Below are 23,656 nucleotides of genomic sequence, written 5' to 3' on the forward strand. Positions count from 1 at the left end.
ACACAAGGGAGTTGATTTTTCCATCCTTTGTTTGCAACTGAACGTGCCTTAGTGTAGGTGACACAAAACACATGGTGTTACTTGCTCATGAAAACCGGGTTCTAAGGCGAGGGCCGCAGCCCAATGATAGCTCTTTCCCTTTTGATGACTCCATGCATCCGTTAGTATTCAACTTTTTGAAGTACTATAGATCACTCCTCCCTTGGCTCGAACCAGAAATCCTCAGTGCGATTCATCCATACTTGACAAGGTGGCTAGTTTTGATACCAAATGATCAACACCTATAGATAAAACTTACCTTTGGAAATCAGACTTGTAAGGAAAGTGTACGAAGAACTTGTACACATAAGGAATTTACCCAAAGAAAAATCTTCTATACTCAAGGCCAAACTTATCCGGTAGTACTTATCACTCATCAGTTCCTATGGGAAACATTAAGATCGCAACAGCAGAGGAAGTGACTAGCAGCCACCTGGGCTATCATTTGTGTATTTGAAGAGCTCAATCACAAAATTATGCCCCATAACTAAGAAGTAAACACATTTTTTCGAAACAAATGATGGACTACTTACTAGAAAGAAAGCCATGTCAAACATGTGGATGTTTTACTATGGAGATATATAAATCTAACTATACTCTCTTCCCATTGTGATATTATACATGTTAACTGCTAGTACTACATGAAGATTAAGAGGCATGATATGGACAACCCAAGTGGGATTATTTTTCTTATATATATATATCTGTGTGTGTGTGTATATCTCATGTGGTCGGGTCATCTTACACGCACCTTGACTAATTTTGGGGACCAATTCCACTGTCTACTTGCAGGTCCCAGTTGATAGCACCTAAGAGATTTCGAAACCTGAGATTTTAGGAATCAAACCCTTAAGTCCCAAGTCTTGACCACCTGGCAAACTCTTTGGGTAACCCAAATGGGATTTCGGAGTTGCTTTTTCCTATTCGCAATCAGTTGTTTGCATTTTCATCAATCGCATTCAGTTGTTTGCATTTTCTTCAATCGCATTCATTCATTTTCTTCAATCGCATTTGTTTACATTTTCTTCAATCCCATTCATTCGTTTTCTTCAATCGCATTCATTCAGTTGTTTGCATTTTCTTCAATCGCATTTATTCAGTTGCTCGCATTTTCTTCAATCGCATTCAGTTGTTTGCATTTTCTTCAATCGCATTCATTCAGTAATTGTTTGCATTTTCTTCAATCGCATTCAGTTGTTTGCATTTTCTTCACCCATCTTGTGTCAATGGTGAAGGAAGATCACACGTTTCGATTGAATTATGTTCACACAATGTTGATGGGTTTCCTCATCTGATAGCTTGTTGATTGGTTCCACAAAAATCTCTCTTAAGCTTTCATCCTGTTGCTAAAAAAGGGCAATTATCCAAAGTCGTCTTCTTCTTCTTCTTTTTTTCTGCATTATCCAAAGTCTCGTGACATTCTATTAACCCTGACATCATTATTAAAGCAAATTTGTTTGGGCCACTCTCTTTTTCTTTTTTTGATAGGCTTTGGGCCACTCTCTTTACAAAAATGATTGTGTTAAGAGGTTTTGATTAACTGTGGAAAGGCACGATTGAAGGATTCGGGATGACTTATTGCACTCTTCAGCAAAACAACGTTGTTTTACACCTATTTAAATGTTTATAGCTACATTAGATTAGATCTATATTCGTCAATGGTTATTAGGCCGAATTTTTCTATGGTAGCATCGTAGGAAAACTCGGCCTTAGCGGTACATCCATGGTAACAGTGCAACCTTCGGCAAAACAACATTGTTTTACACTTTTTTATATGTTTATAGCAAGATTAATTAGATTAGATCTATATTCGTCAACAGTGGGACATTGACGGTGACAAATCCCATGGGAGTTATATGCTACAAAATGAAGTTTAAGAGAGTTCATCTATACATTGACCAAATCGCATGGGGTGTAAGTGAAGTTTGTTCCTTTATCCTAACCTAACCTCATCTCAACCAATTATAATGGACATCAAATTTCTCTCCATATAAGTTGAACCCGTAATCTCACAGTAGTACTCAGTGCTACTACTAACAAGTAATAACCACCGACCAACTGCCACGCATGGTTTAATGAGATTAGATTTTGATTGGCTTAGATAGTTAAAATTAGGGGTGGAAAATGGGTGGGTTTGGGCTAAATTAGGTAAGTTACAAGTGAGTTGGGTCATTGACCTATTTAGAACCCGTTAGTTATGAGCTCAATTACCCATACCCAATCCAACCCATTTATTTAAAATTAAACCCGACCCGCCCATTAACCCAACTGCATAAATATTTAAATTTTAATTGAATAAAATACCCATGTACACTAAAATGACCATATTCCCCTATACATCTAAATGACTAAAATACCCAAGTACACTAAAATTACCATATTATCCCCTTTTTTTACATGATTACAAAATATTTAAGTTGACCCAATTCACCGGCTTTGTCTTTTTTACATGTATGTTATAAAGATTTCTAACATGGTAATTGGGTACATCCATGGCTCCTGTGAGTTCCACTTAGGCTCTGTTTGTGGACGTAAAATACTTTTTTGTAAAATATTTTACCCATATTTCGTTGTTTTGCATTGGATGCCTTTGTTGGTCAATGATGACTAATATTGCCATCTTGCAATCGAGCCGAATCATCCTTGTACTCATCAATCATTCTCCCATTTCTCGAAAAAAATAAAAGTCATTTCATTTACCACTTTCATTTAAGCATGAAGATGATACGCAGTATGATAAACAATCTGGCCATACCATACAAAATATGGAATGAGAGAAGAGAGAAGAGAGAGAAAATGGTAAAAAAAAGTAAACGTTTTTAGCCCCGTTCTGCTTTTTCAAATAAGTACTTCAAAAATAAGGATCTATTTTCAAGCTTAAAAATAAGGAAAATTTTTATAAATGGTCCCTCTAGTTTGCATGAATTTTCATTTTCGTCCCTCTAGTATCAATTGTGTTACTTTTAGTCCTATAATTTGCATTCTGTCTCAATTTCGTCCCTCTCGCTTACGGCTTTAATGAAACAAACGGAATTGGAGGACAAAATTGTCATTTCTCCTCACAGAGGGACTAAATTGAGATTTCATGTAAACTAGAGGGACTATTTCTATAATTTTATTTTTTACTTTTGTTTTTGTAAATAAATTTAAAATACATCATATATAATATATTTCTCATCTCATTTTATATTGAATAATAAAAAATATGTTGAAGTTTTGTAAAGTTTTTATTATATACATCACAAAAAATATGAGAAAATTCGAAAAACAACCCTTATGATAATTGTCTTGGTCTTGTATTTTTTTTTCCAATTGAATTTTCACTATCGTTATTTTTTTTGTCACATGATTAAAAAGAAAAAGTTGTTCAGTAGTATTTAGAAATCTTGTAATTGTGTTTAATTAAGCAATGAAACACTATTAAATATTAAGAGATCAAATACATTAAAATATGGGTATAAGTGTATTTATTTTGGGACTTACTCATAAGATCACTCATATAACAAATAAATACGGATTTTAAACATTTTTTTTATTGGGTGAAAAAATAAGAAGATTATAAGAACATGATACAAAGACATTAGCTAAGGGGTTGATTTGTGCATTTTCTAATATTTTTGTAATGTGTAATGAAATATAAATTTTTCAATATAGTTTGATTACCCAATAAAAAATAATTCAGTTGTCAAATACATTACTTATGGTCTTTTTTATTTTATTTGCAAAAAACGAAAGTAAAATGTAAAATTTTAAAAATAATCCCTTTGGTTTGCATAAAATTTCAATTTGGTCCCTCTGTGAGAGAAAATGACAATTTTGCCCTTCAATTCCGTTTGTTTCATGGACGGCGTCAGGGAGAAGGACGAAATTGAGATGGAATGAAAACTGCAGGGTTAAAATTGATACAATTAATAGTAGAGGGACGAAAATGAGAACTCGTGCAAACTCGAGGGACCATTTTTAAAAATTTTCCTAAAATAATAGGCATACAAAAATAATTTTTTAATTTTGTTTGCAAAGTTTAATCTATCAAACAAGATCCATATTGCATATTTTTTTATTTCAGTAAGTCTATTATTTTTAAGCTTGAAAATTACAAATAAGTACTTATTTTTTGAGATATTTTTCGGTGCCGGGTGGATATATCCCACGTGGAACCCACCAAAATTTTCCATTTTGAAGGGATAGTGAGAGATTGTAAGAATTGGAAAGTTGGTTTGTTTTGTACTATTGGAAGAGAGAGAACGTGAGAATTGAGTAGTTTGAATTGTTCTGTACTATGAGAGAGAGAATTGGTTGGAAAGTAGAGAGAGAGAGAGAGAGAGAGAGAGAGAGAGTGTGTGTGTGTGTGTGTGGAGCAGATACAAGAGGAAAGTCCCTCCGTTTGACTAGGAGGGTATAAGCCGTTTAGCACATTAATACTCGATCAGGAGATTGACGGAGAAGGGGTGCTCAGATCAAGTACCCTACACACCTCGGATGCCATTGATTCTCGCGCCGGGCCCACTCGGTTTTGTTTTTTAAAATTTTTGGACGGCTCGGATCGGCTGTCCGGTGGTCGTCGGTACATTTTCCCTATGGTACCGTCGGTACCAATAGCAGTACTCTTATTTCAGTGATGTAAGATTCTTCGACATCCTTCAAAGGTTGCAATGTACTAACATTAATAGTATTGCATAGAAAATGCACAACGTACTAAGATAATTTAGTGATGGAAGACTCTTCATCATCCTTCAAAGGCTGCAACATACTAAGATTAATAGTAATGCATAGAAAATGCACATTGTGGCAATTTTTGTGGATACTTCAAGTGTTCTTTGTTTTTTTTTTTCTCTAGAGGAGGGTGTGAAAATTATTGTTCACGTATACTTTTTACTTTTGGAACATTTATTGCATTTATTCATTGGTAGAGTTTGTGGTGGAATTCCTATTGCTTGCTTGGTGTCTAGGTGGTTGAGTGTCGTCTATGGAGTGGATGAGCATGGTTCCCCCTTTTTCGCTGCACATAAATGTATAACCGATGGCCTTTTTTAACGAAAGAATGGTAGAGATACGTGCGAAGACACATTGAAGGATAACAATCATGCATCTTTAGTACCTCTCTAATTCGTGCCTTTCAATTTTCATATTTTTGGCAGTGGTAGAAGCAAATCAGCCATGATCTTAAACTAAAATCAGTTGATGCAATTAATGAATTCATCATGAAAGTGCTAGCATACTAGCTTTACTTCCTGTTGTGTTCTTTTTATCACTATGCACCTCCGTTTTGCAATTATATGCTGGAAATTGGAGCGTTTCTTTCACAACGATGCTTTAGCTAATCTAGAAGTATCATGTCTATCTTAGTAGGTTGTAAGCTTCTCTGTTTCCTATTTGCATTTGTTTTAGAAATCATAGCGTGTGTATGCCATGGGTGATGTATACCCAAAATATGCAAAACTTCCCAAGGGTCAATACAGTTTACAGTTTTATCTGAGGTATGACTCTTATTTCCTTTACTGAAACATGTATTTCCTTCGAGTAATGTTCAATTCTGTAGAAAATTTAGGATTACCTTGAAGTTTCCAAACTTGTGTTTGCTACTCAGATGGGAACTATCTCCCTTATGTATCCAATTAATAATTAGCATATCTTTGAAAGGCATGATGGCTTGATATTGATTTAAAGCCTCGTTCCTTGGAATGATCATCCTGTTCTCAAAATAAGTAGCTGATGTTTTTTGTTTCTTTTTTGTTAATGAATTTGAGTGGAAGGTTGAGTTAATCATATAGTTCATAGTGGAGCTGTTGGTTGCACATAAGTTTTCTAGAATTCAATGACAACTTTGAACAACCTTTAACTTCAACCTGTGCATCAACTTTAGGCTGTTGCTAATTTCAACTTTAGGCTGCTGCTAATTTCTCGAGGCAATTATCCTATTTCAGGCATGACGATGTGCAATACTAGGAAAAGATGAAGCAGCTACTACTGTTCATTGAAAGAAAATTGGAGGACAAGGTAGTGGCTTATTTTAAGAAACATCCGAAATGTGGTGAATTGCTTCCAAAGGAGCAACTGCTATTAGCATGTTTTTAAGAATATGTGTAGTGCTTGTTTGTCTGCATTTTCAGCATCTTCAATTAATTTCTTTTTTGTTGCCAATCGCATTCATGAGCTGCATAAACCATGTGAGATAAGAATTATCAAGTTATCGACTTTGCCTTCTCTTTGTCATCAGTACACTGATATCTTGAATTGCAATTATCTTTGTGGAAGAATATAATTGTGATAGTCCTATTTGATGACTTGATTTAGTGCAAAGTATACTTGCATACTGGGTTACTGTAAAAATCAATACAAAGATACTTATGAGCTTCACTATTCTATTTGCTGATGTCTTAGTTGGGAACTCCTTAGTAGTACGCTTATGTTGGTACTCATTGAATCTCACCAAATGCCTAGCTGGTAGGCTTTTCATGAGATAAATTGTGCGTACCTTAATTGACCTTCCGCTTCAATAATTCTCGTATTGCCTCTCATATGTTAGTTGTGATAATGTGTGTTGCATTGCACATCACTCTACAGCCACTCAATGTGTTCCCTTTTCATCATTCGCAGACCAACACGTTTTTAACAAATATTTTACAGAATCTGTGTAGACTCTTTAGCCACATAAAACGTTCTTGAAAATAATTTGATGATATTATGCATCATTTTTTACTCGCATAATGCACTATTGGTATATGCTAGTCCATTTCCTTTGGAAGTTCTGTTCCACATGAGACATGTTCCACGTATGACTGGATATAAGAAATGAGCTCTACTTTATAGATGTGAGGCGTGACATAGGATATCAGATTACTAGCTTGCTTGTGGATGCTATTAAATTCATCAAATGCAAAATGTTACCTGTATATTGTTTCTGAAAAGCATTAGGACCATTATTGCATAATGGAGAAGAGAAATTATTAAGTGGAAATTTAATCGTATTCTGTCAGCTACACTGTCTCATTAATCTGTCACTCCCTCATCACCTGTCTTATAGTTTTGTTTCATCACTGCCTCTACTCTCAAGTTTCATATCAAATATATGTTAAAAGGTTTCAAAACGGATAGGCATTGTGGTATCACTCCTTTACCATACTACTCTTCATCAGTCTCAAATATGTAATTTCGGAAAGATCTACTGCACATCAGCTTGTAATTTATGTTTAAATGGTCTTGCGATTACTTCATAATCCAGGAAGTCATTCGCCTGAGCTTTTATTCTCAACCAGATGGCCCAGTGATGGGTAACGATAGCTTTTAAATCCTTTATTTTAGTGCCTAGGTATGTAGCTTTCTTCATGAAACTATGTACGATAGTTGTCACTATTCTGATAACATACTAACTACTGCGTTTTTTGTTTTAAGAGTGAGGCATTTTATGTGGGGCCACCAACCAAAGACAAGCTCCCAATGGTATTAGAATACTAGGAATGCCCCTTTTCCCTTCCAGTGGATTGTATGATTAATGTTGCTTAATTTATTGCAGAACTGTCCTGAAGGATCTGTGTTGCTTGGAGCAATCTCATACGGAAAGGTCTCATTTGATGGTTAGGAGAGGAACAATCTAGAAAAGAACCCAGTATCGCATCAGATATCTATTCAATGCCACCAAATAAGGTTAATAGATTCATGGCTCCCGTGATACCTACATCTGAGTTGTCATGGTTCATGAAAATGTTTTTGTACTAGTTAAGTGACTAGGAATTGGGGATGTATGTTTGGTTGGGGAAGAAGAAGAAAAAGAACATATAGTAAAAAACCTTTAATGTCAAATGATTTCCTAGTTAGAGCATCTTTAACCCATACCAATAACTCCATTTCGGAAAACCAAATTTGGAGAACCAGTGGCAATTTTCATTCTCTATATTTAAAATTTTGAAGACCCCTTGCACCAAATGGAGAACCATGTCCATTTTTTGGGACTAGCAAGGAACCATTTCCTTCATGAAAAGCAGAAGAAGAATATCAAATTAGTAGCTCTCGAATTGAATTTCAACTATCGGATTGTGATTTCTCAAATTCATGATTAGGCTTTGTACTGAATAGAATTCCCCAATTTTCAATCTAATGAAACTGTAGAATTTGGGATAATTGAGATTGTCTGAATTTTCCTTGCATCTTCACTACCTTCTCTTTAATCACCTTCAACAACCCCCACTCGCAGCTGATCTACATCAGGAGTGTCCAAATATAGATACTGCTCTATAGTGTGGGAGTATATATACACACGGTCTTGAGAGAAGGGGTATGGAGGTGAGCTGATCCCGGCATGGTAAGGGATCGTAGGCTGAGTGCCTGAGTTCAACAACAATACTGCTGCTCCTGTTGATTGGGGTTATCCTAGAAATCCTTCTTTGAATTTGAACTTCTTTCTTATGTCTGCTACTCTGCTCATCACTTCAACCCAGATACCCTTCTAATATTTATGCAATGCAGATATTTACAACCAGTTGAATCAAACTCCTGATACGTTTTACCAAATGTATGGAGGATTAGGGGAACTGGCTCATGTCAAAACTGTGAGACACCAAGTTCGTTTTGTTTTTTCAGAAATCAAAATACTACATTATAAGAAGCATAAAACGTATCAACAAGTATCCCATACCTGCCTACTATGCATTTGACATGCAAGGAAAAATAGGAGACCTAAAGTTAATAAAACATCAACTCAAACCAGTTACAAAGCTTAAGATGCAGTTCCACCCACCAGCAAGCTTGATGAAATCTTGTTAATGCCCTCAAACTGAAATAGGTGCCGCCTGTGGAAACTGAAAACAAAACCAAGTCTCTGAAATCTTCACTGTTCCCAGAAATGATCTTACAGCAGAGGGGGCTCCAAGCCGGATAATAACACTGACAACAACAGACTGAAGCCTTGTTAAAGCCCCTAATTCAACCATAAAAGCCCATCTCATCCGGTTCAGATATATTCGACCCTTAGCACGTCAATTGTTGGCTATCTTCTTCCCGCACCACTAACAAAGCATCCACAAGAGATCTTTATGTACTACTTCAGAATTCTTTAAACTCTTCGAACTCCTGTAACTCGGACATACAACCATAGTTTTGCTCACTTGACAAGCTGTTATAAAACAACTTGCACTTACTTTCCACCAAACTGAAAGGGGAAAATAATTCCATCGCTTTTCCTGCCCTCTTTCCATGATTCCAGAATTTCGTCCACAGAGGGTAGGTTGGATTCATGAGTGTCGCCAACTAAGCTGGTTGGTTCATCAATTTCTATCTCTTCCATATCTAGGTTTCCACATTCAGTATGATTCAATAATTCGTCATCACAGTCATAAGTTGATTCATCAGATGTCACATCAAGAGCCAAATCCTCAAGGCTGATAAATAGGTTACCTTTTCCAACACCATGTATATCATGTGTTTTGCCATTAATGCCCTCTGTACTTTCAGAAAAATTCTGCACATTTCTACTTCCACCACAATCTAATTTCCCATTATCACCAGCCGAAGGTGATTGGTCAACAGACGAACCATTAAAAGCTACTGGCCTTGACATATCACCCACCTTATCAGATCTACTGAGAAATAACAATGACTTAGTCAAATTTGATACGGTGGCTTCCATAAGCAAATCATTATTACTGAGAGTTTCCAACAACTCCTCTAAACTCCCCCTATTGATCCTGTCTCCATTTCGCTCAAAGAAGTCTGTCCACTCCTTTACAGTGACTTGAAATGGAGCATGAGCCATAACCTTGACTATGCTGATAGCTCTTTCATAATCATGCTGAAGTATTGCTTGACATATCAATTCTTTGAACACTGATTGATAAGGTATTTCACCAGCTTCCAACATACTGTCAAATGCATGCTCCAACAGATGCCCCTGCATCAAGAACATTATGGTTGAAAACAAGAAACCTTTGATTTCTTCGAACCACTGTACCACGAGGGACTTTTCAAAGGGAAAAAAATGGGTTGCCATAACCTAAGCCAGACCTATACTATGCACACAATCAACATTGAGAGAATAGAATGATTGGTTTTTTATCAGTCTTCCAGTTTTTGAAGTTCGAACACATGATTCTAAATTCATGTTAGAAGTGATTGATGGCACCCACCAACTTATGAAACCAAAAGATAGGATATTCTCATGTTGAACTATCTGTTGCTCCTAAGAACAACAAAAACCTCATAAAATCGTCTATCTCTAGCTCGAACACAAGAGGTAAACAAAGAAAAGAAAACCAAAGCAAAGCAACTTCCCCAATACCAACTCTAGAAAAAATGCACGAAAGTAGCTGTATGGCTGTAGGTCAAAGCAATGACAAAATTGCGCAAAGAAACATTTAGCCTCCTTCCGCCCACAGGTGCAGAGGTAAACAAAGGAAAGAAAAGCAAAGCAAACTCCACATTACCAACTCTAGAAATAACACGCTAAAGTAGTCTGATGGCTGTACGTCATGCCCATGGTAATTTTAGCATTTTTCTTGACCTTGGCTGCCTCAAAGCGGATGGATCATTTAGCCTCATGTTGCAGTAATTTCATGTCACAAAATCTGGGACAACGTTCCCCTCTTGTTGCTCAGCTTCCCAACATCCTTCATTGTGATAAATGACATACTATGTTCTGAAACATTTCCTTGCGAGTATGGAGAAAGATCCTAGAAACACTTCAGCTATACCTCCATTTTCATTACTAATGTTTTCATGGAGTTCACTAGTTTTACCTTTAGCCCTCAAAACATCAACAATTATTTTTGCAACATTTTGGAAATTGATTATGGATGTGTGTACTTTTCTCTTAACATGCCAGTATTTATGGGGCAGATAATTTATACATAGTAAACACCCCCCACCCCCAAAAAACAGAAAAACCGCATCCCATATTTGCGGTCCCTTTTGGGAATTCCATCTTTTTAAGGGAATAAGTCATAATTGCATTTAAAAAACATGGGAGACATTAATCACTTACATTGCCCCTGTATTTTAACTTTAGAATACAATGACAATTAGGAAGGATTAGTTTCTGAAACTTACGAACTCTGTGCTTTGACTTTCAAAATGGACATACATTTTGGGACATCTGAAAATGGAGTAGATAACCAAACTATGGGACGGACGGAAGTATAAAGTACTAATGGAAGAGCATAGAAATAGAAAACACCAATTTAATAGAGAGGTAGTCGCATATAATTTACCTTCCCAGCTCTGGCGGCTTTGATAAGCAGAGACACATGTTTACTTTGATTAAGGACATACCCAGAGAGTGCCATCTCCTTATACACACACTCAAAGTACTCCCATTGATGAGCGCTAGCAGAAGCCTTAAGCATCATGCAGTAAGTATATGCATCTGCACTAAGGGAAGAGCCCAAATCATTCAGGCTGTTGTTAGAATCAGATTTCATACTCTTGGTCTCTTCAAATAACTCCTTTGCTTTCGAAAACATATCGTTCTTTCCGTAGACTTTGAGCATGGCATTTATGATGCCAATGTCAACCGCACAATGGTCTTTGATATGCTGGAACATAGAGATGCAATCGTGAATGTGTCCCCCCCTTAAAGAAGACATTATCATGCCAGTGAAGGTAACTTCTAAAGGCTTAGTGTGAGGAAGTTTTTTCAGCTTCTCAACCTGCAGTTAGGTGTTTTTGAGATTGAATAAATTTTCCTCGTGTAGCATTGGATAATAGATTTAACAGACTGACAGGAATATAGAAATGACACAAATTGATGACCCTGTTCATCATGATATAATATTATTCTGTCAAGACTCAAGAATGAATCTATAACAGTAACACCGTTGCAAATTCCTACAACAGTCTGCGGTGTTTTACCCTGGTGCAGTAAAAAAAAAAAAAGAAGAATACATAAGTCATTTACTGATTTACCCAAAAATGTACATGCATGTGGTCTTGGAGCAAACCTTAAGGGCCTATATCCTGAAGCAGTATCAGCTATGAAAGGGAATGCATCAATCTATAATTTTATTGAAACAGAGTAGCAAACAAGATTAGAGCAATTCCAATGGTACTAACTACACAAAGACGCACAGAGTTATAGCTCTGTAAACACCTGAAACTTCATGGACTCCCAACACAAGCAGAAGCACAACCTAGTAGGAGGACTAAAACCCTGATGACCAACAATTGCCACTGTTTTTTGCATGAGATAGACTGATCAACCTAGCTTAAACCACTCAAAATCAGATAGGTGAGAGTAAATCAATCATAACCACGTGAATAAGTTTGTCCAGCTGAAATCAGCAGAGCTTACTCCTAAGTCATATCATTCACAGAGCCCACTCTAAATTTCATATCATTCTCAGGTGTATTTACCAATTATTAAAGCCATCACATATTATTCAAATATAAATTCTAAATGCTAAGAAAGTTATGACCTGAAATCCCAAAAACAAAAAAACTGACCTCGAGCAAAGCTTCTTGCCACCTCCCATTGTTGCAAAGGCAGCAAGCTAGCTCATAATACACGCTTGCTGTCCCAAACACTCCCCTTTGTTCCATGTCCCTGACTACTTGAACTGCTTCATCAACTTTACCTCCCTCCCAAAAGGTTTGGACAAGAACTAGAAAGTTGGAGAAAATGGGTGTTTAAGCCACCAAACACCAAATTCCAGTGACAGTAAAGGGAGGCCAACATACCTTTATAAGTAAGGGCTTTTGGAGCTTCCCCACTTCTTCTCATTTTTCCAAAGTACTCATGTACAAGGTCAAACTTTCCAGAACGTAACATTACCTTTCAACAAGCAATTCCTGTAAGACTTGAATAAAAATATAGCCAGCATATAAATAAATTGTTTTAGGGTATACAATCTGTTCCACTTAAAAGCCAGTCAATACTCAAGTGTATAGAAAAGATCCAAAGCTAGTATGTGACTGACGCAATGGCATGATATGAACTCAGTTTTCTCCACATTCATAGCTTTAATGTGTTGGAAACCACTCTTTCAAGGAATCCAAATCCAAACATATAACCCCTCCAAAAAATTTCACAGTTAACCCTATCAGGTGGTTGCCCCCCTTTTCAAAACAGAATAAAAATGAAATACTGCTGGTAGTGTTTTATCCCAAGATGGTGAAGCAAGCATTGGAGGGGTTTTCAGGGATTGCTTCGGACAATGGCTTTAAGATTTTAACCAAGCTATTGGAGCCACAACTAACCTTGTACCAGAGCTAAAAGCAGTTAGAATGGATCTTATACTGGATGGGATCATGGTTAATGATTTGGAAACTGAGTTAGATTTGGAAACTCATTCCAGCATTACTCATCAATTGCTTAATGATCTACCACGTATCACCATGGATTTCTCCTCTCATTTTTAACTGCAGGACTCTTCTATACCTTAAATGGGACATCAAATGACTGATATTCTAAGGAAGCCTACTTCTTAGCTGATGGTCTGGCAAAAAAAGCATTGAACTCTAGTGAACTCTACGAATGTTCCCCTTTGTGCCTGATTTTGTGCGTCAATGATTTCTTTTTATGTTTGTGGGATGGTTACCCACGTTTTTATGCAGCCACCATTTTATATTAATAAAACTGCTCCTTGAGATTACCTACAATGAGTCTCTTACTCTTCACACTTGTAAACAAATAAAATTGCTCAGTCAACGATCTTATATTAGACTAATAAGCATCCATACAACATAGTGATTCATAACACATAGCCTGCCATTTAACTTGAAGATCCAGTTACCTCCATTGCAAGTCCATAAGTTGCTCCATTGGGCCTCAGACCATTTTTCCTCAACTGCACAAACACCCAAGATACACCCTTCCATTGACGGGATGGAACACAAGCATTCATTACCTAACCAACAATTCGATATAATCAAAGAAGTTATGCCAACGTGAAGATTAATTGGTGTGGGGAAAATTTAGTGAGACAAACTGATGAGCTCTTACAGCGTTAAACACAACCACATCAGGTTGAAGAATAGCTTCCCAGTTCTTTTGGCGCATATTTTTCAATCTTTTAGCAGGTTTTTTCCTCATGCATTCCATAATCTTCATCAGTTCTTTCAGAAAACCAGCTTGACCTAGTGTAACAGCGATGCAGTGATATGCAGGCATATCCGGATATATTTGGCAATCTCCCTAAATAACTTGGAGTTAAGTTCCGACCAGCAATACAACACGTGCAATTTAAAGAGAAGCGGACTTCGAAACATTAACATATTCAAGCACATAATTCTCATGAGCATTAGTAGTAAAGTTTTTATCATTACACGCATCACATCGAAGATCTGAAGAGCTTCGCGAGGTCTCCTTGCATTGCAAAGAACTGACAAAAGTTTGGTGTATACAAACCTACAAAAAATAAACTAATCAATGAAGAAAATAGTAATGCTCACAGAATATGAGCGAAATTGCCAAATTCCACGACTAACATAATAACTAACACTACATCCATCTCATAATGTTTGTCCATTTCCAAAGCACATGCATTTATTTGGAGAGAGAACATATATTTATGTGGATCGTAGAGGTTTTCCAAATAAAGTATGACTTTCGAAAATCGAAACACAATATGAGACACAGGGAGTATACTACCTTATGAAGTTCATTCGAAGAGTAAGCCTCTCAAAACCACACCATTCACCCAGTTAAACAACATAAATAACTGAAAAAAATAGGGAGCTTTAGCCTTAGATTCATGTGGATGTAGTTTTAACTCAATCCATCTATTCCTGTTTTTAATGCCAAAAGTCAAACCAATCAAAAAAGAGATAGAATCCCAACATTGCCCTCATTATTTGCTACACCCTCTCAGCCACCATATACGACCACCAGCACTGTCACAGATGACAGTCACTGCCTCCATGCTGGTCACCGGCGACAAAAACAAAATTTGACGGTTGGAAAAAAAATTCCAATGGCCGCACAAGACGGATAAATACACTGAACAGTAAGGTTATCTCTTCAGTGGTTTTCCAAAATCATTATTTTTATATGTTGATTCTACTCGAAAAGAGAAGCTTATCTCACCCGACAGTAAAACTAGTCTCTATAAGTGGTTTTTGAAAACACACTTCACGTATAAATTTCTCTGTTCGCTATAGACGAACAATGAAAGTTATCTCTGTACGTGGTCATTGAAAATACACAAAACAGATAAATCATCGCATTGCACTTATTGTACATCCATGGGATTCATTTCATAGCTCTAAATCGCCCGCTCATTTCATCCCCTTTAAGATACTACTTTACGTGACAAAAACATGACATAATAGAGTGCAAATACTATTCGATAAAGGGGATACAGAAAACAAGTGATGAAATTTTCTCTCTTCTTGTTTCTGAACACATCATCATCATCATCATCAGAGAGAGAGAGAGAGAGAGAGAGGCTTCAGGTGCTACATGACAGGCGCCGTGATAGAGGTGAATGTGTGGTGGTTCTCTTAGCGACGGCGATGTGGTGATGGCTATGATGGAGAGACAGCCTGTACATTTCGAGTCTTTTGACTATGATGATCTACAAATTCTACTAAGTTGCAACTGATGCCAAAGTAAAAACCTAAACAAAGTGAACCTTGGGAAGCATTTATTTAAAATATATTCTCATAAGTGTCAATTAATATGCGTCTATTTTTCATCCTCGAATGTTCAATAACTACTCCTCCAACTAAAGACTGAACAATCACATTTCAAAATTTCCAAGCACAAATCAAATGAACACAAACAAATTTACCTGCTCTTATAATGTCTGTGTTCCTTGGAGCTGTACACCCACTCCACAACAGACATTGCATTCCTCCATTGTCCTTTCACCCTAAGCCCTTCAACAATCTTAAGCAATTGACCCTCTGTAAATTGTAGCTCTGACTTCTTCATCATCCTTGATAACTTCCAGTCCTTCACACTCAGTTCCGTACCACTCAACCTACATAATACACACACACATGCAACTCATACACATGTACATACAACAGAAGCCCATGGTACACACTATTCAATAGTATAGCAACTAAATATAATAAATTGTAACTAATCACCAAATATTTTTGTAACTAGCAAAACAGATTCATAAAACTTCTGCGCAGACTTCGTACTTAGTCATAAAAATATGTAAGTAATGGTCTAATACCATAAAAAGTGTGAACACATCGTAAAAAATAAGCCCAAAAAATAGGTGAAAATTTAAACTATCAAAAATGCATAACACTGGAACTTCGTAACAACTTAAACATGCAAAACTTCACCAATTAGTCACTATCAAAAATGCATAACAGTGGAGCAGAACTTCATAACAACTTAAACATGCAAAACTTCACTAATTTGTCACTATCAAAAATGCATAACAGTGGAGCGGAACTTCATAACAACTTAAACATGCAAAACTTCACTTCGTAACAACTAAAACATACACTCCTATCTAAGAAGCACGGATACGGACACAGGTCACCGACACAACACAACACAGACATGATTATATGTTAATATTCTGAAAAGTAAGACAGATATCATGCGGATACATTAAATTAAATATATTCAACTAGTTAGTTAGTTAGTTATAGATATGAAACAATAAACAATGAAGAATCTAGAAGGACATAAGACTCGAGTACTCCTTAAACATAGCCTTTGAATTTCTCCCATACTTGATAGGAGCCAAAGGTTGCACCTTCCTGAGCCAGAGATCAGCGATACATTCTAATTGAAGTTCAAATATGATTAGCCATAACACTTCTTGAGCCAGAGGTCAATGACACATTCTTATCTAAGCTCAAATATGATTAACCATTACCATACCATTTTTCCAACTTGTTTAATACGATGATATGCCAAATTCCAACCTTTTGGTAATCACATCTTAGTAAGTGTCTATGATGCGTTGATACGTATTGATTTCTTAGTCATAGACACCCAAGATATGTCGGACACATTGCAAAATGATTGTTGGACACATGTCCGAATTGAATTGAGATTTTTATTTCTGATTATGGACACGAATAAAAAGTATGAGACACGAGTCCGAGTTTGTCCGAGAAGTGTCGGCATCATAAGCTTGTCGGACATAGATAAGTCACCTTTGTTGAAGTGTCCGTGCTTCTTAGACTCCTATTCATAAAAGAGCATCACCGGCCCTTACCCCTTTTTTTGACTCAGAACCAAAGCCCAAGTAAAACCCTCCTAAATTCACTACAGCTCTTGACTCAAAGCTATCAGATTAAAGTTGTACTCAAAATATTTACTCAAGACTTAAAATTTTGGCGCTCAAGTTTCCAAAGGTCATTTCCTCTCTCTTAAACTCACAACTTTGTCAATCAACGAAGAGTTTACTCAAATTTATGCTTAGATTTGGGGTTGCTCGTTGAAATGCTTTGCAAAAAAAGAAAAAAATATACATTTTGATGGTATCTTAGCTCTCTCTCTACAACCCCAAGGTGTTGGCCTAGTGGTCGAGGCTCAGGACTTAGGGTTTGCTCCCTCATAAGGTCTCAAATTCTTAGGTGCTATCAACTCCTTAGGTGCTATCAACTCCTTAGCCAGTCCATACAAAACTTTGCTCTGACTTTAATTGGGAGATAGGTGCTATCAACTCCTTAGCCAGTCCATACAAAACTTTGCTCTGACTTTAATTGGGACCTCCGCAAGTGGGATTGGTCCCAGGATTAGTAAGGTGCGCAAAAGCTGGACCAGATACCTGAATTATTTTTAAAAAAAAAAGAAAAGAAGAAGAAGCTTTCTCTACACGTACAAAAGCAGGGTTATATCCAAATAATTAATCACAGGCAAGGAGAACAGAAGGAAGGACGAACTTATCAACAAGAAACCGAATCGACTCCTCCTCCCCGCGCTTCCGCGGAGCCCAGTTCCTCCTCCCACTATCCTCCACCCACCCCCCTTCAATCTCAACATCGTCATCCAGAAGCCACCGGAACTCATCCCGGTCCCGTTCCAGGAACCCACTCAGCTCCCTCAAATGCTCCGCCTTCAGCTTCTCCCCGCCGTACTCCTCCCTGCTCGCCACCTCCCTCAACTCATCTCCCGCCTCCGCCCTCTCCCACGGTTTCCCCACCATCAGAACGGCGCCGTCCTTGGGTTTGGATTTGCTCGCGTCGATGGCTCTGGTGAAGTTTCTGTACTCGGTTTTTAGGGCTTGGAAGTGCGATAATTCCACTTCTTCGTCGGAAGGGGGAGTGGTGGGGCGGTTTTGGTTGGACTTGCGGAGGGTTTTTCGGAGCTGTTTCTTGCGGAGGGCGTGGAGGGTTTTGGGGGTGGGGGTGAGGTTGAATTGGAGGAGTTTTTGGGTGAGTTGTTGGTCGGTGGGGGGTTGGGGTGGTGTAGGGTGGAGGCGAGGAGGTCCGGTTGAAGCTGCTTCCATGGTGGTGGTGGTGGCGGGAGCGTGAGCGAAGTGAGTGTTAACTTGAATGTGGGAATCGGGGAGGAGGTGGTAAGGTTTTTCTGTTTTTTCTTATCCTCGCGATCTCATCGAGGAGTTATAAGGGGTACAGCAACTCTAACATTGGACCTTTTGAATTCCCAAATCACAGTTTGTAATAGTAATAAATGCTTTGTAAACTAAAGTCAAGTCTCGGAGTAGTTAGAATAGTAAAAGTCTTGTAAAGCAAAGTAGTAGTTATTACTCTGTAACAAAAGTCTTAGGTGCATTAGAAAATTACGGGCACCAATTATGTACCCTTCTGTAGAGCCTTCTTACTCCGTCTATAAAAGGAGAGCTTCACCTCTGTAAAATTCAAGTTAATGAAAGCCAGTGTCTTCCTAATATATCCTGTGTCTTGTATTTTCTTTGATCCTAACCTACTTAGTGTTTGTACCTACTTCGTGTCTGTAAACTTGGTATCAAAGTCATGTCTTCCATTCTAGCTTAAACCCTCTTCTAGGAACTTCTTTTCCAAAACTACTTCAAATCTTTTCTAAAAGAAAAAACTTGAAGCGTATGCTCTGTGGTTGCCTTCACAGGATCCTCCACATCAGAAACTTCATCAACTATTTTGGTTAAAAAAATTTTGTATCAGTGGATTAAAGTACCTTGAGACTTTTGGCTATTGAGCAGTGTGTCTCGGTTTATCTACCCTGGTATACAAAATTTTATTAATCAAAAATTTGGTTGAAGTCTTTTACGTTGAAAAAGAAAAAGGTTTGCTGTACTTAGGAAAATGAGAACCCAGATTTTTACTTAAAAAATGAATCACCTGTTTACAACTCACTCCTCTGCTACGTCATCCTTAGTCCCTTCATGTTCCTCCACCAGTAGAAATTTCTCACCTTCTTCTTCTAATCTAGAATATTTGTATGAGTTTGAATACCTTCCTGATGATAGTAAGGTTCCTCTTACTAATCTCCCGTTCCTAAACCCTTATAATGCTTTTGTCAGACCACAAACTTCTGTAAAAAAGACCGTCACCCAACTTTTCTCCACAAAACGCCCAACATCCGTAAAGGAATATGTTCAAGCCTCTAAATTTGACCAATGCTTCATAGCAGCTACAGAAGCTGAACAACTGTTACCTTTGGAAATCCCGGTTGATTTGCCTCGTCTTTGGCAACAGCAAGGATTTACTCATCTTCACTTTGGAGCAATCCGACTTGCTGTCACTTTCCATAGTAGAAAAGGTTTGCTTGTTACATCCAGACTTGCTCTGGTCGATACCTGGTTTTTACAGTATCAGCACGCATGCATCGCTACAGTCCAAACCACTCTAAATGTTGGAACTGTGATTTTTACCTTCTACCCCAATTTCAACATGCCCTTAGCAGATCCTCATCTGCTATCCGCCTTAAAGGTTCAAGTCCAAATTGGTGGTGCCTCCCAAATCTCCTCCACATATGCCGCAACCCTTCACTACCAAATAGCCTACCGTCTCCAAAACCATGCCTTTGACATGTCCTTACCATCCTCCACAGATAAAGCCCTTTTCCTCACCATAAACGCACCTCACCAAGCTTCTTGTGTCCATGTACCCCGACAAATTTTCCGTCCTGAGCTTCTCAAGCTTCTCCCAGAGTCTTGGGTTACAGCTTATGAGAAAAACCAAAACAAGCCCATACCTGTCCAAACATCCAACCTAACTTTCATCACCAAACCTGATGGTACCGTGGAAATTACTTTTCCAAAAGAAACCTCTGCCTCATCTTCAACCCATCTTGTTATTTTTCCCTCGAGAATTAACATGTTTGTGGATGGCTCTAGACCTGGCCCTCCAATTAAATATTTTGAACCCAGTGGCCTTCCAGTCTTCTATTTCAAAAATCCAGAAACAGGTCATTGTTATTTTGATACCTGTGACTGTGATGATTGTCTAGAAGACAGTCTCCTAGAAGATGACGAGGACCTTGAAGATCCATGCCCATGTTCCATATGTCCTTCATCACCTCCCACTCCGTGTAAATCTCCACCTCCACCTCAACCTCCCTCTGATGATGGTTCTTCTGCTCAACCGAGTGGATGTTTCATGTTCACCTCATCCTCTTCCTGGACAGAAACAGATTTTCCTCCTTTGGAATTTCATAATTCCCAAGAAAGGACGACCCATCGGCATAAAATTCCAAACTCTACTACCATTCTCCCTGATGGTAGTACCAAAGCAGTGTCAGCAGCAGAAGCAACAATAAATTGGCAGTCAGCAAATTCTCTGGCCCAGAACAAAATTCTTCAGAGAATTGCTAACTCCCAGCAAAATTTGGAGAATGCAGTTCATAAGAAGTTATCAACCTTAGAACTTCTTATCAGAGATTTGCAGCAGAAAATTCAGAATGTTCACTAGGAACTTCTCCAGATGGCCTATGCCAACCAAACATTTTCAGCAGCCTTTTACCACAAGGATGCGGAAATGAAGCACCTCAAGAACCAACTTCATTCTCTCCAAGCTCAACAAGAATTTTCAACAAAAAAGCCCATTTGATATGTTCACATCTTCTTCTCAACAAAGTTTGTTTGAGTATCCCCAAATGTCTCAACCCTTACCTATAAATCCTACTTCAGGATTTGGTGAGTCCAATATCTTTGGGAGCTCATCAGCTTTTCTTCCTCTACCAAAAAGACCATCTCCACCAAAACTTCCTTTCCCAAAGCCGCAGATAAAACCTGCCCAGCCTCCAACAATTCCGTCTCCACCATCTATATCTACACCTGCCCCAACTACTTCCACTTCTTCTCAACCATCAGACCCAAATTTCAAATCACCTCAGTTAATGGTTCAACCAACATCTAGCCCTGCTAAAAATCCAATCTCCACTCTCCTACATACCTTAGCCACTATACCAGAAACCCCATCTCCTGAACCAACCATTGAGTTTGATTCAGATACTGAATCCATTGACTCGATGCCCATTCCTCATGTTTTCATGATGAACCCTGAAAACCCAGAAGAATATGTTGAAGATCCCATCATTGAAGAAGGTCCTGAGTTTGATACACCCCAGTTTGATACACCCCCTGAAATTCCTACCTTTGATTCCTTCTCACATTCCAATATGCATACCCAAGGTTTCTCTTTTGACACCATTCCCCCATCAAAATGGTTGGATAAACTTTATGAGATTCATGCTTGGTGCATAGCTGCTATGCTCTCTCCTAATGCTACACTCAGTGATGTCATTACTAAGTGTACAGCAAAATTTCTTGGCCGCCTACGTCAATGGTACTTAGCTCTTGGTGAATACCGACAACTACAGCTCAAACAATTGCCAACCCTTGATCAATTCATCTCAGTGCTGCATACTGAGTTTCTTGGTGACCACAACAACACAAAAGAGTTTGTTCGAGAGGAATATCTCAGCATGAAGTGCTGTTCATTCAAAAGGAAAGATCTTGAGATTCACTATGGCCGTATGTCTCAGAGATTTTATCTTCTCAACGGTATGGATGATGTCAATCTCAAGCAAGCCTTTCTCAATTCCCTTCCAGAACCATTGGAAAATGAGACAACAAGATTACTCCAGACAAAAGGATTGACGCTGAATGCAACATCTCTTGGTGGTATTTACCAGCACTCTTTGATTGCCTTGGAAAAAATTGTGCAATCACCAGAAATTCCTCAGAACTCTTGAAGAACAGGGAAAACTTCTTGGCAAAGCATGTGATCGACCCGACTTATCCATAAAGTGCAAAGACAAGAAATGCACTTGCCGTCCTTCATACCGGAAGTCCAAACACTTTCAGAAATGAAAGTTTCAATCTCCTGGCAAGTTTTCAAAGTTTCCAAAATCTGGCAAGTTCCCACGCCGGATAAAATGAAAATTTTTCAAGAAGAAAAAGTTCAGAGGGCAGCGAAAGTCTGATCGCTGCTACATATGCGGAAAGAAGGGGCACTATGCAAAACAGTGTCCAAATAAGGCAGCAAGAGACAAATGGTGAACTCTTTGGCTCTCATTGATGATGACTTTGAAGATGCTGATATCGAATATCTGTTTTCCATTGACGATGAAGCAACAGATGAAGCAGTTCTTGCATTCACTTTTGATGACTCAGACGATTCAGCAGAATCAGATGACTCTTCTGATGATCCTGACTCATTCCCTTATGAAGTCCAAACAATTGGGTTCCCCAACATCATGCTGGCTCAACCTTTAGCCAAGGTCAAAATCTTGCTTGGAAAATATGAGAAACCTATACCAGTCATCGCTTTCTTTGATACTGGTGCAGCAGCCTCCATTCTCAACTCAGCAATTCTCCCCAGGTCTTACTGGCAATCTTGTTTCAGACCCTTTACAGCAGCCAATGGAGAAACATTTGTTATCACTCTGATAAGTAAGCCTGTTTCCATTCAACTTTTTCCTGAATACACCATAAAACATCAAGTCTATGGTTCTGATCTCTCAGGAAAAGATTTATTGTTAGGTTTTGATATTCTCCAAAATCTCAGCAAAGTTTTCTGACTCAAAAAAGGTTTGAAATACAAAAACTACTTGTTACCCTGGACCACCCAACCAAATCTCTTTTCCATAGAAACTTTCTCCAACATTAAAGAAGCCATAATCCAAACTTCCTGTGCTGAATCCCATTCCCAGTTTCTCACCAAGTGCTCCAACCCACTTTGGAAAAATCCAGATTTCTTCATTTCTCTTCCCTTTAAGAAAAATGAAGACATTAATCCCACCAAAGCTACCCATCATGGAATGAACCCAAAACACTACCAGCTTGTTCTTCAAGAACTTCAGCAACTTCAATCAGAAGGTTTGATTGAGCCCACAACCTCTCAGTGGGCATGTGAAACATTTTATGTCAACAAAAGAACAGAGCAGATAAGAGGAAAGCTTCGCCTGGTTATCAACTACCAGCCTCTTAATCATTTTTTGCAGGATAACAAATTTCCTCTTCCTCGGAGAAGTGTTCTTTTTGCAAACTTGCCTAAAGCTCAAATTTTCTCAAAGTTTGACCTAAAAGCACGTTTTTGGCAGCTGGGCATCCATCCAGATGATCGTCCCAAAACTGGTTTCTGCATTCCAGATCACCACTTCCAGTGGTCAGTCATGCCTTTTGGATTGAAAACAGCTCCGTCCTTATTTCAAAATGCCATGATTCGGGTATTTGCTCCTATCCTATCCTCAGCCCTTGTCTATATTGATGATATTCTACTTTTTTCCCCAGATATTGAGTCTCATGTTGTCTTACTACAAATTTTC

General features: G+C 38.2%; 1 protein-coding gene and 1 long non-coding RNA gene across 4 annotated transcripts; one reads left to right on the forward strand and one right to left on the reverse strand.

Annotated features, from left to right (window-relative positions):
- Positions 1 to 4,681: 4,681 nt before the first annotated feature.
- Positions 4,682 to 7,858, forward strand: LOC131303525 (uncharacterized). 2 transcript variants are annotated; one of them, XR_009192077.1, is made up of 4 exons: positions 4,682 to 5,516; positions 5,964 to 6,036; positions 7,262 to 7,479; positions 7,553 to 7,858. It is a non-coding gene; the product is annotated as an uncharacterized LOC131303525 (long non-coding RNA). The 2 variants fall into 2 exon arrangements; XR_009192076.1 differs by having other exon boundaries at positions 5,964 to 7,479.
- Positions 7,859 to 8,602: 744 nt separating this feature from the next.
- On the reverse strand, positions 8,603 to 18,514 carry LOC131303521 (pentatricopeptide repeat-containing protein At5g67570, chloroplastic). 2 transcript variants are annotated; one of them, XM_058330412.1, is made up of 9 exons: positions 17,827 to 18,514; positions 15,756 to 15,947; positions 14,290 to 14,371; positions 13,967 to 14,158; positions 13,758 to 13,871; positions 12,703 to 12,796; positions 12,469 to 12,626; positions 11,238 to 11,675; positions 8,603 to 9,922 (listed from the first exon to the last, which is right to left on the reverse strand). In XM_058330412.1, the coding sequence occupies exons 1-9, from the start codon at positions 18,390 to 18,392 to the stop codon at positions 9,170 to 9,172; spliced, it is 2,589 nt and encodes an 862-aa protein (XP_058186395.1). In that variant the 5' UTR covers positions 18,393 to 18,514; the 3' UTR covers positions 8,603 to 9,169. The 2 variants fall into 2 exon arrangements, with proteins under 2 accessions (XP_058186395.1, XP_058186396.1); XM_058330413.1 differs by lacking the exons at positions 12,469 to 12,626; positions 12,703 to 12,796 and having other exon boundaries at positions 17,827 to 18,508.
- Between the last annotated feature and the right edge of the window lie 5,142 nt (positions 18,515 to 23,656).

The sequence above is a fragment of the Rhododendron vialii genome, chromosome 10a, assembly GCF_030253575.1.
Source record: "Rhododendron vialii isolate Sample 1 chromosome 10a, ASM3025357v1".
NCBI classification, from domain to species: Eukaryota; Viridiplantae; Streptophyta; class Magnoliopsida; order Ericales; family Ericaceae; genus Rhododendron; species Rhododendron vialii.